This window comes from Rhincodon typus, chromosome 4, assembly GCF_021869965.1.
Source record: "Rhincodon typus isolate 14 chromosome 4, sRhiTyp1.1, whole genome shotgun sequence".
NCBI classification, from domain to species: Eukaryota; Metazoa; Chordata; class Chondrichthyes; order Orectolobiformes; family Rhincodontidae; genus Rhincodon; species Rhincodon typus.
Window position 1 is genome coordinate 73939608 of NC_063335.1, and position 18013 is coordinate 73957620.

At 36.3% G+C, this 18013-nt stretch overlaps 1 protein-coding gene across 2 annotated transcripts in view; it reads right to left on the bottom strand.

Moving 5' to 3' along the window:
• Positions 1-261: 261 nt before the first annotated feature.
• esco1 (establishment of sister chromatid cohesion N-acetyltransferase 1) overlaps positions 262-18013 on the bottom strand; it is a 41705-nt gene continuing 23953 nt past the window's right edge. The window contains exons 5-11 of one of the 2 annotated variants that reach the window (XM_048595729.1): positions 14160-14243; positions 13206-13326; positions 11284-11415; positions 10195-10284; positions 7385-7528; positions 6683-6867; positions 262-3297 (exon numbers count right to left, since the gene is read on the bottom strand). In XM_048595729.1, coding sequence (XP_048451686.1) covers positions 3165-3297; positions 6683-6867; positions 7385-7528; positions 10195-10284; positions 11284-11415; positions 13206-13326; positions 14160-14243 — 889 coding nt within the window. In that variant the 3' untranslated portion in view covers positions 262-3164. The remainder of the gene's footprint in view (positions 3298-6682; positions 6868-7384; positions 7529-10194; positions 10285-11283; positions 11416-13205; positions 13327-14159; positions 14244-18013) is intronic. The other variant, XM_048595730.1, reaches the window with a different exon arrangement.

An 18013-nucleotide genomic window follows, 5' to 3' on the forward strand; every position in this document is an offset into this window, starting at 1 on the left:
TCAGTCTGATAAGGAGACATCCAAACACAAAAGGTAGAAAACAAACAAAAAGTAGTTTTAGTTAGACCTACTCCAGCAGTTTATTAAACTATATTAATTTGCTGGCTTGCACAATTTACCAGAAATAATTCATCTAACGAGCACTTTAGCCCTCCAACAAATCAAATTTATTGTATTAGCAAAGTCATTTATAAATTAAACTCAGAACATTTTCCTCCTTACAAAGTATTTAAAGTGGAACAAAATACACGCAGCATCATGTATCTTCCAATGGGATGCATTGTAATTGTCATTTCTTTTCAGAAAAACACAGAACAGGCATGTGACTAAATCACAAGATAAAGTTGACCAAGATAACAATGCACAAGAATGGTATCAGCTACAACTTGTAGGGAGGGGCCTGTATTTTTACACTCAAATTATTAAACAATGTGCAGTAACCTTCAAAATTAGTTCCATAAAAGACAATATAAAATTAACGTATTCACTAAAAAAGGTTTACTTTTTCAAACATTGTTAGTATTCAGTTGTACACAGTGTCTTAAAACCGTAGATTTCCAAGTTACCCGTTTAAGCAATTGTTTAAATGCAAATATAGCTCATATGATTTGCTTTTAAATAGTTTCAGAATTAAAGAAAAAAAAAGTCAGTCCAGAAAGTTAACTTCAACCCATCTGCATTTGGTCCATTTAATATCTAGTGCATATATATTACTAGGTTGAGTGTGATCATAACATTAACAATTTTAGCCTCCTCCCAGTCAAAACAGATCTAAACTGATAACATACAATATTGTGTACAGATTCATACCACATATGAATTGCAGAGGGTTATGTGATAACCTGTAAGCAATACTGATGCTAGCATATGACCTTAGGCCACATGACATTCTGCAGCATTTAACTGTTTGTAAAAAAAAACACATTGTACCATTATGGTATAAACAGAAATACCACCCTGGGAGCAGTGGGATCCTGAAAGGCAATAGATAATAAAAAGATGTCATCTAACTTGCCTTCAGCTTTAGAATTGCATCTTCAGGACTTTGGTAACCTTCTGCATCCCGCTGTTCCCAACTTGATAATTCTATACTTATTTACAAATCATTAGATTATACGAGGTAAACTTTAAACCATCCTGAACTTGGGCAACTGAAAAGATGACTGGGTATATGATAGGTTCTAGAACTACTTCTTTTGTTAATTACTGATCAGATTTTATTGTACTGAGGTTTTGGATTGCAGTAAATAGGATAAATAAGTATTTTTTAGTAAAAACGAAGCCATATTAAAACCGTTCACATTAAAATGCTTCTTTAAATCCCAAGCATTCTGACATATATATTTCTAATTTCATCTTCAAACATTGTTAAAAATTAACCTTAACTATAGTTTAAACAATATTTTAATTTAAACATACCTAATCATCATAACCTGCAACAAAAATCATTTTAAGTTCAAGCAACACAAGAACGTTTTCTTTCTTATATCCAAATGACCCAGGTTAAGAGAAGTGCATAAATACAAACAGTCCAGGAGTCATTCATTCAATACCTTGGGATTTTACACATTATGGCTTAACTAGGGACCTCCAAAGGATTACTGGCTCAATCAAATCTTGGCACAATCTGACTGTGGAGAAACATCCCAACTATCTGCCCTTGATGAATACATGTTAAATATTTGTAAGCTATATAAAGCTCAGCAGGTTCAAAAATACAAATTGAATTTACAAATTAGATCTTGGATGTGGAGCATTTCAATTTTACCCTGAAATTTATAGTTTGAAAACCATCACATGATCCAACTACAAATACAATAGACAAGATAAATAGACTGATTTGTGACATATCCAGACTAGATTACTTATATACTTTTTAAAGCGTAATCCTAATTGTTGTTTAGGATTGTTTACTTTTGGTGAAACCATTCATCATTTAACATAACAGAAATTTAAAAAGACCAGTTCTTCAGCCTCTTGCCTTCATATCTGATGGTTCTCTCCATCACAAATCAAAAATGTAGGCTCAACATTACAGATCAAAAATAAACAGTATGGAAGTGGTGGTAAGAAATCGAACAGTCTTCTGTAAATTTTGCTGCAGTATTTATCACACAGGTTGGTCATAGCCTTTCAACCATTTGTTTTACAGAAATAGAGCTTGCTTACAGATCTTATTGTATTGAATTGCACTGGTTCTCCCTTCAGAGTTTTAAAATAAAGCCTATAAAAGTTACTGTAGTTATCCAATAGAGAGTTAGACCAGTTGAAACCATTGCATTCAATCCCAAAGTTTGACCTACGCTGAAAAAGGCACAATCAGATTTATATATGCTACTCTAAGTAGATTACACAAATCTTTTCAAAACCAGAGTCAAGACATGAATACAAGGTGCCCATTTTCTTTTAGCTTGGACACCTAATATTGCAGTGGTTTAACATCAATACTAAATGAGGTATTACATTTTGAACAATGACAACTGGATATTTCCAGAGCAAAACCAATAGCAAGATTTTAATAGTTTGATAAAATATGCAACTAATCAGATAACCTCAAAAGCAGAGTTTTTAGTGCAGCGGTCCAATATCCCTGAATCAAACTAGGAAAGTTCCAGTATCACCTAACACAATAAACTAGATATCAGACCACTCACTTCATTCTCCCAAAGGAAAAACACATTCAAATTTGATTGTTTGCTGTACAGGTATATACAAACTAAGGAAGTCATAGAACCGTTTAGAAACACCAACGCTAATTGTCTCTTAGTTTTATAGCATATTTTATGTACATTGTATAACCAGTTTTCAACATTTTTACAGTTAATGATTTGCCTGCCTTACATAAAACATCCTAAAATCTGTAAACATGAATGAACTAAAAGGCATGCTTTTCTGAAAGAGTTAAACTATTTCAGTTTAAAATAAAAAACAGAATTTCCAATGTTACTGCATCCATTCCAGTTTTCTAAAATATAAAAGCAACCATTTGGTTGCAATCAGTCCTGAGTTCACAGTAATAAAAAGCAATACAGTTCCTTCAGTCTAGCTCCCAAAAACATGGGTCACATTTGTGAAGAGTTTGCACACAATTATACCAATTGTTGAAGGCTGTATTAAGTCACTGTCACCAATAATTGCAAAGTCTCATATCAATCTGAGAGAGGTTAGCTGACAAAGTTGTATACAAGGAATCTGGGTGTTCCACAATACTGTGTTGCAAAGAGTTTGCCATCTGGAGTAGGATCTGAGAATGCAATCTCATCTTTACTCAAATACGACCCATATACAAAACTGCTCCTGGAAAAATAACAAATATTTTCTTTTAAGTACAGTATCATTGTCAGTAAATTAAAATAACAAACTGCTAAAGATAACCTTGAACATTTTTGGGACCACTTTCACATACACTCTTCATTTATATAAATCTCTTTTCCTCTTGTTGTACAAAAGATGTTCCTTTAGGTAATCAGTGAATTGATTTCCATAACCTTAGAGATAAACCTCAAAGCTGCATTTCAGAGTCAGTTTAACCAATTAAAAGAGAAAAAAAATCCAAGCAAATTTCTTTATAGAAATATAATTATCATTTACATAACATATCCAATTAGATGAATTCTTCACACCGCTTTATTAGAGAAGTAGCCTTTGGAAGTTTGGAATTTAGAATAGAGGAAAAGAGGGAAACAAACAAAAAGATATGAACAAAGTTCCATTTAAAACAGGAGGAAAACAAAAGGCAAGAAAGTAGTGCATTTTATGCTAAAATATACTATTGCAGTTTTCAAAATCTGGTCAGGATCCCTTACTCTAGTAAAAAGTTACATCTGTGAAATCTTACAAGAAAAATTACAACCACAGACATTCAGAGCTTAAAAGGCAGACATTTGGCTCACACAATGGAAGCAATTTTCAAACTATAACTAATTAATAGACAATTCTTTGAGCCAACAAGAATACTTATTTATAATTGCCAATAGTAGTCAATTAATTAGGTGAATGTAGCTATATTCTCAGGTTTGGAACTGTGTGTGTATTTGGTCAGTGCATTTTTAAAATTACACACCATCTTATTTACAAGTCTGCAGTATTTATTTAATTGGATACAAAATTTTATTTCCTTCAAATTGTTGGAACTCTTACGGGACCTTAGCTGCTGAATGTGCTCCCGTGGAGCTATTTATGTCCCATTTCAGTTACTTTCTTAACCAATTTCACTCTTTTGTGCATCTGCCAAACTTCAGCACCTAATATTTCACTAGCACAAGCTCTGATACACATATTCCATATTACAAAGACATTTTCTTAGAGACGGTTGAAAATTAGATTACTACTCCAGCTCTGTCCTCTCTCAATTCTTTGAATTTGGAATCTACCAACTTTGAGGGAGAAATTTTCACCCTCGTATTTTGAAATCAATGCACTGTTGATCAGGGAATCAGCTAAAGGGAGAAAAGACTGGATAATACCTTACTGGAATGCAAGATCTCCAAATGCTTGAGTTTGCACGTTCTCCCAGTCTGTGTGGGTTTCTTCAGGTGCTCCAGTTTCAACCCATAGTCTAAAGATGTGCAGGTTAGGTGAATTGGCGATGCTAAATTGCCCCTTTGTATCCAGGGAAGTGCAGGTTAGGTGGTTTAGCTATGGTAAAATGCAGGGTTGCAAGGACAGGGTGACAGGCTTGGTGGCATACCCTTCAGAGGTTCAGTGCAGACTTGATGGACCAAATGGCCTCTTTCTGCACTATAGGGATTTTATGATTGTATGAAAGGAGGTTGGCAGAATTAATGTGGGAGGAACTATTAATATGGCTACATCAACATGATACTGAGAAAATCATAATATGATTAGGTAGAATTTGGTCACGTTTTAGAAAAGAGAAATTGTGTTTTACAAATCTGTTGGCTTCTCTTAAATTGGCAGATGTAGTAATATTTAGATTTAAGTGCCACAATGTTATTATACAAAATGGACCATGGGATTACGAGCAATATTTTAGTATGGATTGTGCATTGATTGATTAATGGAAGGACAAGACAGGAGGAATATACAAGTTATTTAAAGTTTAGTGGGGTGGGTGTGGTGTGCTCTGTACTTAGGCCTCAGCCAATTACAAAATGCATTAATTACATAGATGAGTACAATGTATCCAAGTCTGCCATCGATCCAAGGTTTGGTGGGCAATAGACTATGAGAAGGACACAAAGACGCAAATGGATTTAGACAGATTAAGTAAATAAGCAAGAACATGGCAGATGGAACTTGTAGGGAAGTAGGTGGTTATCCACATTGGAAAGAAAAATAAGGGCAAGTTTTTGTTTTAAAAAGAAAACATGAGAAACTGTGATGTCATGGTATTCAGAGCAACCTGGAAAACCTTCCATAGAACTGCAGAAAGTATCACAGAAAAGTATACAGTGAACAATCATAAGACCATAAGATGATTGAGGGTAAGCAGGCTACTCAGCCCATAGAGTCTGCTCCAACATTCAATGAGATTTTGGCTGATCCGATAATCATCGACTCCACTTCTCTGCCTTTCCTCATAATCGGTCTATCTCAGCCTCAAATATACTTAACAATTCAGCCTTAGCAAATACTATGGTAGTCTTTATTACAAAAGGGGAATTACAGGACAGCAAGCCTTACGTTAATGGTAGGGAAATTATTGGAGAAAATTCTTACAGATAGGATTTACTTGCATTTGGAAAAATATCGACTTATTAGCAATAGGTAGCATGGCTTTGTGTGGGGAAGGTCATATCTCTCAAACTTGATTGAGTTTTTTGAGAAAGTGACAAAGATGATTGATGAGAACAGGGTGGTAGATGTTGTCTATATAGACTTTAGACAAGGTCCCTCATTGTAGGCTGATACAAAAGATAAAGTCACACAGAGAGCTGGTAAGATGAATGCAGAACTGACTTAGTTATAGAAGACAGAGAAGTGGTGGAAGGATGCTTTTCAAACTGGAGATCTGTAACCAGTGGTGTTCGGCAGGGATCAATGCTGGGACCCCTGTTTGTAATATATTTTATTTGGAGGACAATGTAGGTGGCCTGATTTTTGCGGATCATACAAAGATTGGGGAACCAGCATATAGTGAGGAGGATTGCCAGAGGATACACCACAATGAAGATAGGCTGGAGACTTGGGTGGAGCTTAATTCCAACAAATGCAAGATATTGCATTTTGGAAGGCCCATACAGTAAATGGCTGAACCCTCAGCAGCATCAACATACAGAAGGATCGAGATGTACAGGTCAACAGTTCCCCGAAAGTGGCAACACAAGTGGATTAATGTGGTCAAGAAAGCATGTGGCATGTTTACCTTCATCAGTCTGGGCACAGAGTTGGCAAGTCATGCTGCAGCTGTATCAAACTTTAATTAGACCACATTTGGAATATTGTGTACAGTTCCAGTTGCCTCACTACCAGAAGAATGTGGAGGCTTAGAATAGAAATAGTTACCAAGCTATTGCCTGGATTGGAGAGTACTAGCTTTGAGGAGAGATTGGACAAACTTGGTTTGTCTTTACTTGAATGTCAAAGGATGAGGGGTGACCGGATAGAAGTTTACAAAATTGAGAGGCATGGATAGGAGGTTTATTGTGGATTGCAAACACAAATCTACATCTTGAAAATCTAAAAACATACTATACAGGCAATTTTTTTTTTTTTTTACCTAAGGCAGTCAGTCATTCTTGTTGCAATTGCCTTCCGACGCATCATACTGAAGACCCATACCCTACTTATTCCACAGATTGCAGGCTCTGGATTAGTTGAACAACACCATGCTCGTTGGCGTTCAAGCATAATTGCATCATTTGATGATTGCTGAATGGCTTTATCTGCTATAACTCTAAAGCCCTGTAAAATTTAAAACAGCAAAAAAGCTTTAATTTCCACTGTCTTAAGCAGAACAAATTTCTGTAAATTATCACTCTTTTATAGACATTCAGAGATAGCAAGAACTGCAGATGCTGGAGTGAGAGATAACAGTATGGAGCTGGAAGAACACAGCAAGTCAGGCAGCATCAGAGGAGCAGGAAAGTTGAAATTTCGGGTCGGGACCAGAAACGTCAACTTTCCTGTTCTTCTGATCCTGCCTGGCCTGCTGTGTTCTTCCAGCTCCATACTATGATAATTTACAATGCCAGTTTTAAGCTACTATATAAAGTGCTAATTGGAGGATTGGGATAAGGAAGGAAATAAAAAAATGCAAGATAAATAATCGTATTAGCCCGACATATTCTGCTTTCTACTTTGCCTTTTACAAATTGGAACATCACTGTTTGCAATAAGTGACCTGTTTATAACTACATTCAAAATACAAATGGAATAGAAGTTTCTAAATTTATTTTTTAAATGTTGAAAACGTACAAACCTGCTGTATGTGTTCTGCAATTAAACAGCCAACTACTTTCCGTTCATTAGAGATAAAAAGAAGTGTCTTTGTCCTGGAAGGACACTTCAATTCTGCTGGCTGAAACCCAAGGTCATTATCAACAACTTCTCGAATCTCTTCAACCTGTGGTAAATACACTGGTCTCAATATATGACTGTTACTGAATTTAGCCTTTGATGATGTCCATGTTCTTATAATACAAACAATCCTAAGCAAGTTTACACAGGTTGATCTTCGTTTGATATTCAAAAGTGTTTACATACACCTTGGAGGTTTATAAAATCCTCAGGGGTGTGGATAAGGTGAATGGCAGGTGTCTTTTTCAAGACTAGGTGACATTTTTTAAGGTGAGAGCAGAAGATTTAAAAAAGACGAGGGGCGTTTTTTTTTAAAAAAAAAAGGCAGAGTGGTTCATATATGGAATGAACTGCCAGAGGAAGTGATGGATGTGGGTACAGTTACAACGTTTAAAAGACGTTGTATAAATACATGAATAAGAAATGACTGGAGCTATTTGGGTCAAGTGCAGGTAGGTGGGACCAGTTTAGTTTAGGATTATGCCTGGCATGGACTAGTTGGACCAAAGGGTCTGTTTCCATACTGATTGTGCCTTTAAAAAGTCAATGCTTTTAAGATCCATAAATAAAAGAAACACCTGAAAGCATGAAACCAGAAAATAAAACAAAATGCTAAGAATACATAGACAGTCAGTTAACTAAAAAAAGTCTTAAATTGCAGTATTTCATCAAAATATAGTTGTAATATCTCAGATGTTGTACTGATTCCTTAACAAAACAAAGTCCTATTCTTTCAAAGTTCTATGGTTGCTGATGTGAGCACACAGTAAAAATATATCCCAGATAACATTTCAATAAGCCTACTTTAAGATCCCATTTGCTCCATTTGGGGGATGCAAACGACCGCATGGAAATGTTTTGTACAAAAGCATCAAAATTATGAAAACTGATCATTTGGTCATTACCACGTTGTTATTTATGGGAGCTTGCTTCTCCAATTCGGATGCTGTGATTCCTACATTATAAGGGTGACTTCATTGGTTTGAGGTGCTTTGGGATGGCCTGAAAGGCATCATATAAAAGTAATTCTGTCTTGCTTTACTTTTAAATACAAATTTTGGTTTATTACAGCAAAGAATTCTCACAGCATTTAATTGAAACTCATCAAATCAAACTTTGTACAATTTTGTTGCAAAGGAATGTAAATGAACTTAATAGGAAATTGCACAAGTCACTCTGCTTTTGGAGAAGGGTGAATGAGGAAAACCAGGGAATTACAGTCTAACACTCGTGGTATGGAATTGTTGGATTCTACAATCAAGGATGGAGTAACACAGCACCTTGAAATTTTTCAGTTAATCAGAGAGACACATGGATTCATGACAGGTCATGCCTGACAAACCTCGCTGAGGATTTTGTAAGGGAGACTAAGGTAGAGGGACAGAGGGACATCTATGGATGTTGTTTATTGAAACCTCCAGAAGGCATTGAATAAAGTCTCACAAAAGAGACCATTAACCAAGGCAGAAGCAGGTGGAATGAGGGACAAATTATTGACATGACTGGGATATTGGTTGACTGGCAGACAACAGAAACAGGGATAATGAACAGATACACAAATTGGCAGGCTGTGACTAGTAGTATCCCACAGAATGTGTAAGGGCCTTAATTATTCACTTTATTACAGACTCAGATAAGTCATATATCCAAATTTGTTCACGATGTAAATGTTATGCTAACATCATAAAGGTGTAGATGAATGGGCAAAAAAACTGTGCCAAGTGGATTCAACATAGGTATGAGGTTATACATTTTGGACCAGAAACGATAGATCAGGGTAATTTCTAGATGTTACGAAGTTTAAATACAATGGCTGTCCAAAGAGACTTGGAGGTTCAGATGCACAGATCTTTCAAGTATCACAAACAGATGCAGAAAATAATCTATGCAGTAATGAAATGCTATCCTTGATACGTACATGACTGGAATAAAAGGACACAGAAGTTATGCTGCATATACAAAACCCTGGTTAGACCTCACTTGGAGAACTGAGAACAAACCTGGATACGAAGTGTTAGGAGGGATGTATTGGACTTGGAAAGAGTACAACAAAAGTTTACAACAATTGTACCTTGACTTCAGGGGTTAAGCAATAAAGACAGATTATACAAATTTGGACAGTTTTCTCTAAATTTAATAGTTTAAGGAGTGATCCGATCCAAGTCTTCAAGATATTAACAGGAAAAAACAGAGGTAGATAAAGATAAAATATTTCCACTGGTTGGAGGTTCTAGAACTTGACAGCATAGGCTAATAAATTAAGACCAGTCCGTTCAATAGAGTTGTTAGGAAGCAATCCTACATGGGAAGAATTTTGGAAAACTCTTCCACAAAAGGCAGTTGATCAGTTGTTAGTTTTATATCTGAAATAGATTTTTTTTTTTTTTTTTTATTAAGAAGCATAAACGGATGAGAGCCAAAGGCAGGTATATGGAGTTAGGCCACAATGAATGGCAGACAGGCTCAGGGGCTAAATGGCTTACACCTGAGGAATTCAACTGCAATGTTTTTAAGATGGAATAAACTATTTTTAATAAGTTAATTTAAAATTAAATTACAATCATTTAACAAACGATAGCATTTTATGGGATCCCTGAAGTCTTGCTGAATTTGTAGTACAGGGAGTACTCTAAAATGCTTTTTCTGTAAAGTGCACCCAAGTTTCTGAACAAAGAGGAACAGTGCTAACTGTAGTAAAGAAAAATTAGCTACCTTTTTTAAGGCATATTTTGGATCATCAGGAAGAACCATTATGATTTTACCGTCAGGATATTCACCTAAAATTCGCTCCTTCTTCCAGCCCTGGTTGAAAAATCAGAGTTTGAAACTAGATTTAAAATGACTATTTGGGACTAATAAGAAATGGCATCTGTTCAAATTGTGAAATATCTGCTCATATTAACCAGTCAATATACCAGTATTAAACACAATTTAACTAGCATGCTTTGTTCAAATTGGAGTATTAAGGTTAACACAGGGACTGGGGGAGAAAAAGTTACGAAACCACAGGGGAAGCCCCACAAAATGCTTCAATGATGTGAAATTTCAATCGATGAGGCACAATGATCATCTCCAATATATTTGTAGTTTTGTGACTAGATATGATCTTTTCATAAAGGAAATTTAAATTTAAAAAGAGCAAGTCTTTCACATTCCAAGTGGTGTCCTTCTTCAGTATTGATGTCTTTTAAAGATGAAAAACAATGCACTTTAAGACACTGCACAGTGGCAAGGCTTGGCAGAATGACCGAAATCTGCTTCACCCTCAAATTACATCCTCGCTTTGCTGAAAGGACATTATTTTTGAAAGGGTGGAAGGAGAAAGAAAAAGTCAAGCATTCGGCAGGTTGTGCTGAAAATGCAATTAGGTGATAATTCAGCAGCTATATCAATAAGATTTCTGAGACTGCTTGAATCACTCTCTCCAGTGAAGGCGACACCGAAAACCAAAATGCAGAGTAATAATTTAAAGAAACTAACTTGCTGTAGTGATGGCAAAAGAAATACAAATTGAAGGATTTTTTAAAATATAAAAATCACACACATTGAAAAATATTTTCAAATGTTTCATGCAAGTTTTTCACATTGATCAGGTGCAAGTCTTTACACCAATTCTATTGTGTTATTGGAAGAATGATCATCACTTTACAAATAAGTATATTTGTGAATGGCAGACAAAATAATAACTGCAATCCCCATTGCGTTATTACAGACTAACTTCATACTGTCAAAGCAACCAAACAGTGATAGGCAGCCAAACAATTTCAAACCACCACAACTTATAACGCACTGCTTGCTTACCACGTATTTTACAGCACTAATAAAACGTTTGTGAAACTGAAAGTGCTGAGCTTCATCTTCTGGAATAGAAGCTGCATACAACATTCCACATGTGGTGCAAGAAATAGCTCCGATTCTTTTCTGTCCAGCATCCTGTAGAAATAAATATAAACTTAATTACATATACCTTCAGTTCACTTTTGCATCCATGTTTCTATTATATTAATTCTACCTGACAACAGTGACTACACTTCAAAAGTGGCTGCAAAGTGCTTTGGGAGATCTACAAGTTAAGAAAGATGCTATTTAAATACAAGCCTGTCTTCTAAAATGGAAATGTTACCTACATTTCAAACACTGCATTAACAATTGTCCATTCATAGAAACAGTGAAAATACGTGCAGGTGTAGGCCATTTGCCATGATCATACAATCTCAGTATCTCATTCCTGCTTTCCCTGCATATTCCGGGATCTCTTTAGCAGTCACAGTCAAGTCCAGCTTCCTCTTTAATATATCAAATGAACTGACCCCAACAGTTTCCTGTGCGAGAGAATTCCACAGGTCCACAACTCAGTGAAGACATTCTTCCTCATCTCAGTCCTGAATGGCTTACTCCTTATTCTTAGACTGTGACCCCTAGTTCTGGACTTCCCCAACATTGGGAACATTCTTCCTTCATCCAGCCTGTCCAGTCCCATCAGGATTTTTTATGTTTCTACGAGATCCCCCCCTCCCCGATTCTTAAATTCCAATGAGTACAAGCCCAGTCGATCATGTCTTTCCTCATATGTCAGTCCTGCCATCCCGGGAATCAGTCTGGTGAACCTTCATGGACTTCCCCATTAGCAAGAATGTCCTTGCTGAAACTAGGAAACCAAAACTACACACAGTACTCAAGGTGTGGCCTCACCAAGGCCCTGTATAACTGCAGCAAGACACCTTTACTCGATACTCAAATCCTCTCGCTATGAAGGCCAGCATGCTACTAGCTTTCCTCACTGACTGCTGCACCTACATGCCAACCTTCAGCAACTGTTCCACCCTAACACTCACCTTATCCTAAACTGCCGCCACTCAGATACTGACTTCACCACCGCCTTCCTGTTTTTGTGACCAAAGTGGATAACCTCACATTTATCCACATTATATTCCTTACAATATTTATTTCATGAAGTATCCTACTTGAGTATTGTTGAAAAAAAGATACATTTTGTCAAAGTTTTTCATCTTGTATGCTTCAGGACATTTTGCAATAAGACTTCCACTACATGAGGAGTGCGCTATCAGTCGGCAAATGGACTCTTGATTGGTAGATGCATCGCTATGGGAAATACACCTATTATTGCTGATTTACAACCAACTATCATATTTTGTTTAAATTTTAAACGAGCAGGTTAACTTTGGTCAGGGAAATGTCCTGACAACCAATGAACCAGCAAATGATTGTCATCTATTTTGTTGAATTGAAACAGGCACAATGCAGTGCTTACTCCAAAATCTCATTTTCCAATCACTAGAGTAAAGAAGCCTAGATTTAAGTAATTAATGAAAATGGTAACTTACACTAAGTTACGGAATGTATCATCTCTCGAATGAAACAACGCGAGTTAGTAATGAATCAGGTTCTTTTAGTTTTGTTGCAGTTATTGTTTTAAGTCAGACTAGCTGTGCCCACTTCTGATATAGTGCAATTTGAAATTCCAATCTAAAGACAAGTAATTGAAACCTCTTTAGATGTACCACCCCGTACACTAGATGATGTGTCCCAGATATCTGTGGAGATCTGAAGTAAGACAGTGGTTGAAGATACATTATACATGTTAACAAATGAACATTGCTCTTAGGGTTTGCTGCAAAAAGTTAGCATGTTTAAGAACAGATCCACTTAACAATAGTGTCATAAAAAGTAACTTCTTCTATTTAATAGAAGTGTACACTTACAATGTTTGGTTGAAGTCCACCTCCTTCTGTGCTGATAACTGGTTTAGTTTCTTTCTGTACGGAAAGTTCAGAGGGATCTGCAGTGTTCTTCACTACGGTTGGCTGATTAGACAAAGATACACTTTGAAAGAATAAAAGTTGACATTGTTTGTTAAAAAATAGAATTTTTTCAAACTGCACTTTTATCAATTCTACAATTTATATTTAGAGGGAAGGCAATTAGGACTACTAGGAATACATTATTCACAAAATTGTACCTCCAATCAACCAGCTGTTGCCAAGGTATATAGCAACGAATAAAAGCAGACACATCTAATCATGATCACAATATTACTACATTTAATGTTTTCAAGCCAACAATGTCAGATAGCATTGCCTCCTCTCAACAGCGCTCGATGATGAGGACATCAACGAACACCCTGGCAACTGACCAGTAATTACATGCCCCAGAAGAACTGTGTTTTGGATCAGGCAAGGATGCACAGCTTAAGTAATAAATCAGGAATACTGAGGAGTGAGGAGTAAAAATGCAACAGTAGTATCCAATTGTGTACTATTTCTTGCTTATCACATTTGATCCAATGTTTGTTCTTCTAGATAAGGATTTTTAAAATTTATATAGATTTCATCAATTTACAATTCTACGATTTCACACGAAGTGAAGTAGTGTAACCATGCAACAACTGGGAAAATGGAAGCTGCCTTCCTTACTTATGTTTAAAATAGATGACAAGAGTTTGGCTGTTTGCAAGAATGAGGCAGGTTGACTGAAAATTTAAAGACCATCTTCTAGGTGAAACCTGTTGGAGCATCAACAGTTACACTGAACTCAAATTTTGAGAGCAACTGGTCATCACCACGACCATAATAATTTCCTTATATTCAAACCTGTAATCTTCATCAAGTGTGATTGCTTTCGCCAAAATTGAAGTGTATCAGTCATCCACATACTACCTATAGCTTTGAAAGTCTATTGCTGAGATAAACAGGATTGTCCGTTCCAAAAGATGGAGGACATGTTCTCGCTCTACTAAGTACCTGCAACACAAAAAATATTATTTGGCCCAACAGGTCCACATTGGTGTTTCTCCTCCATACAACCCTTCGACTTTTCAGTATTTTTCTGTTTATTAATGTTAGAAGTTGAGGTTCTTGCCCCAAAATATTCTGTAGAGATTTAGCTAGGTTATTCACTGCCATACACAGCCCAAATGTGTTAAATGTAGGGTTATGGCTAGGATATCAATCTAATAATACAATATTTAATTAGGGTAAATCTTTATGATTTGAAATGGACAGTCACATGTTCCTTCAAACTAAGAATACACAATGAGGTAAGGCCATTTACAAAGTTATTAATTCCTTTATTTAATAGAATGCATAATTATGATTAGAGTTAGTTTGCACACTAGATGCTGGTCGGTTGTGTCAATTGAGCTGTATAGTAATCCCAACAGGTGATTTTAATACTCAGTAGGGATTCTCTATTTTCCCATCCACAACTATACCATTTGACTCTCTTGCCAGTCAAGAATCTATCAACTCAGCCTTAAAAACATTTAATGATTTGCTTCCAACATTATCTGAGAAAGAGAATTCCATAGACTAACTACTCTCCCATCTCCATTTTAAATGGCAGATCCCTTTTTTTAAACCATGTCCCCAAGTTCTAGGTTCTTCAACAACATCTCATCTCATTCTTCTGAACTCTAATGGTTACAGGTACACTCTGTCCAGCTTTTCCTCATAAGACAATGTCTTCATCCCAGGAATCAGTCAAGTGAGTCTTTGCTGCAACCACTTCCAATTCAATTATATCCTTTCTTAAATAAGAATAAAAAACAGATTATAACTGTAAGGTGAAAGCCAGGAGGTTTAGAGGGGATTTTAGGAAACATGGTGGTGGGAATCTGGAATGCACTGCCTGTGAGAGTAGTTGAGGCGGGAAACCTCAAAACCTTTTAAAAAAGGTATTTGGATAAGCACTGGAAATGTCATTACATTCAAAGCTGTGGGCCAAGTGCTGGAAAGTGGAATGAATATTGATTTAGAATGGCTTTTCATCAATGCGGACTCAATGTATCAAAGGGCCTCTTCTGCAGTCTATTATTCTATGAAACAAAAACTATATACAGTATTCCAAATGTAGTCTCACCAAAACCCTACAAAATGGTAGCAAAACGTTCCTATTTTTATATTCAACCAATAAACATTATTGCAATAAACATTACATTTCCAGCCTTAACCACTTGCTGCATTAACACTTTGTACTCATGTACTAGGTTTCCTAGATCCTTTTGTACTGCAAAGCTCTCTGATCTGTCAATTTATATATGAAACTTCCCTTTCATCCTGTACAAGTAGGCATGTTCACGTTTTCCCACCTGACACCCCTTTAACTTTATCCATCGATATCTCTTTGCAGACTCCTGCCATCCTCACAACTTACTCTCCATGTATTGTTGCGCTAACAGTAAATGCAACAACAATGCATTCGGCCCCTTCATTCAAGTCATTGATATAGATCATAAAAGTTGAGACCGCAGCAATGATCCATGTTGCATTCTACTTGTTACGCAAAGCCAAGCAGTGCCAATTTAAACACAGCTGTTTCCCATCAGCTAACTGATCCTCTACCCATGCTGATATGTTACCACTTACACTTTGTAGCTCTTATTTTATTCAATATCCTTTGATGCAGCAGCTTGTTACATGCTTTCAGAAGCTTCAACTATACCACATTAACATGGTTCCCTTTATCCATTTGGCTTGTTACTTGTTCAAAAAAACCCAAAATATTGAAGGATAATTTCTTCCTCACAAGACTATTCACTCTGCCTGATCACATTTACGATTTTCTAAGTGCTCCATAATCCTTCAACAATAGATTCCAGTATGTTCCCCTGACAGATGTTAAGCTATCTGGTCTATAGTTTCCAGATTTCTGACTCCCTCTTCTGTTGAATAAAAGAAGCTACATTTGCTATTTTTCAATTGGATGAAACCTTTCCAGAATCTAGAGAATTTTGGAAAATCACAACCAATGCATCTACTTATTCAGTAGCTACTTATTTTAAGGCCATAGAATGAAGTCCATCATGTCAAGGGGACTTATAAGCCTTTCGCTGAATCATTTTTAAGCGCCTTTACCTTGTGATTGTAATAGTTTTAAGTTCACCTTTCCCTTTCAGTTTACTTCTGGGATTATTTCTGGGATGTTACTTGTGTCTTATACAGTGAAGATAGATACCAAAATATCTATTTAATTTGTTTGCCATTTCCTTATTTACTATTCATAACTGGCTGGTTTACTTTCTGGAGGATCAATATTCATTTTAGTTGTTCTTTTCTTTAAATATCTGAAGAAACAGTTTCTATCTGTTCTTCTTCATCACGCTAGCTTCCTCTTTTACTCCATTTTCTCCATTTTACTGGCCATTCTTTGTGGATTTCATATTATCCAATCTACTGAGCTACAATTAATTTTTGGAGAACTGTGTTTTCTTTCAATGTGATAAAATCTTTAACTTCCTTCGTTAGCCATGGATGGTGTATCTACTTCTACACTTCTTTTTCTTCACTTGAATGCATATTTGCTGAACATTCAGATGTCTTCTTAGATATCTACTACAGTATCTCTGCTGACCTATCTCGTAACTTAATTTTTCAGTTCACTCTAGTGTTCTTCTGCCTTTGATAATTGCTGAGCCTTTCTTCTTAACTCTGTGAGAAGCTGCTTTAAATTATACTTGGCTGAAAAATAGATCTAACTACCAAAGCAAAACAAAATCTCCAAATATGAAGTTTTGTCCCTTAATCGTCTTTGTTTTATAATTATATTTAAATTAACTTGGGGTTTTAGTTTATAAATATTGGTCCATTATCAAAGATTTAACAGCAGTGCAATTGGAAAATGATGACAGGATGAGTCAGCCTGGATTTATGAATGCGTGCTTGACAAATATATTGGAATTTTGTGAGGATGTAACTAAGAGTTGTTAAGGGTAAAACGGCGGATGCGGTTTACTTGAACTTGACAGAGACTTTCAATAAAATCCCTCAAAGACATTAGCAAGTAAAATTAAAACACATGAGACTGGAATAAACAGGTCATTTTCTGAACAGTAGCCAGTGTTTAGTGGAGTACCACAGGGATCAGTGTTTGGACCCTAGCTATTCTCAATAGCTATTAATGATTTAGATGACTGAACTAAATGAAAAATCTCCAAGTTTGAAGACAAAGCTGGGTGGGAGGGTGAACTGCGAGGAAAGTGCGGAAATAATTCAGTGTGATTAGGACAAGTTAAGTGAGTGGGCAAGTGCATGGCAGATGAAGTATAATGTGAATAAGTGTGAAGTTATCCACTTTGGTAGCGGAAATAGGAAGGAAGATAATTATGAATGGCAATGGATTGGAAAAAGGGAGGTGCATCGAGACTTGAGTGTCCTTGGACGCTAGTTGCTAAAGTAAGTATGCAGGTGGTGAGAGGGTAAATGGTATGTCATCCTTCAAAGCCAGAGGATTCGAGTACAGGGATGTCTCGGTGCAATTGTACAGTGTCTTGGTGAGACCGCACCTGGAGTACGGTGTGCAGTTTTGGTCTCCTTATCTGAGGAAGGATATTCTGGCTATGGAGGGATCAAACAAATTTTACCAGATTAATTCCTGGGATAGCAGGAGTGGTGTATGAAGAGAGACAGCATTGATTAGGACTGTATTCACTGGAGTGTAAAAGAATAGGAGGTCCTTACAGAAACCTATAAAATTCTAACAGGACTAGCCAGGATAAATGCAGGATGGATGTTCC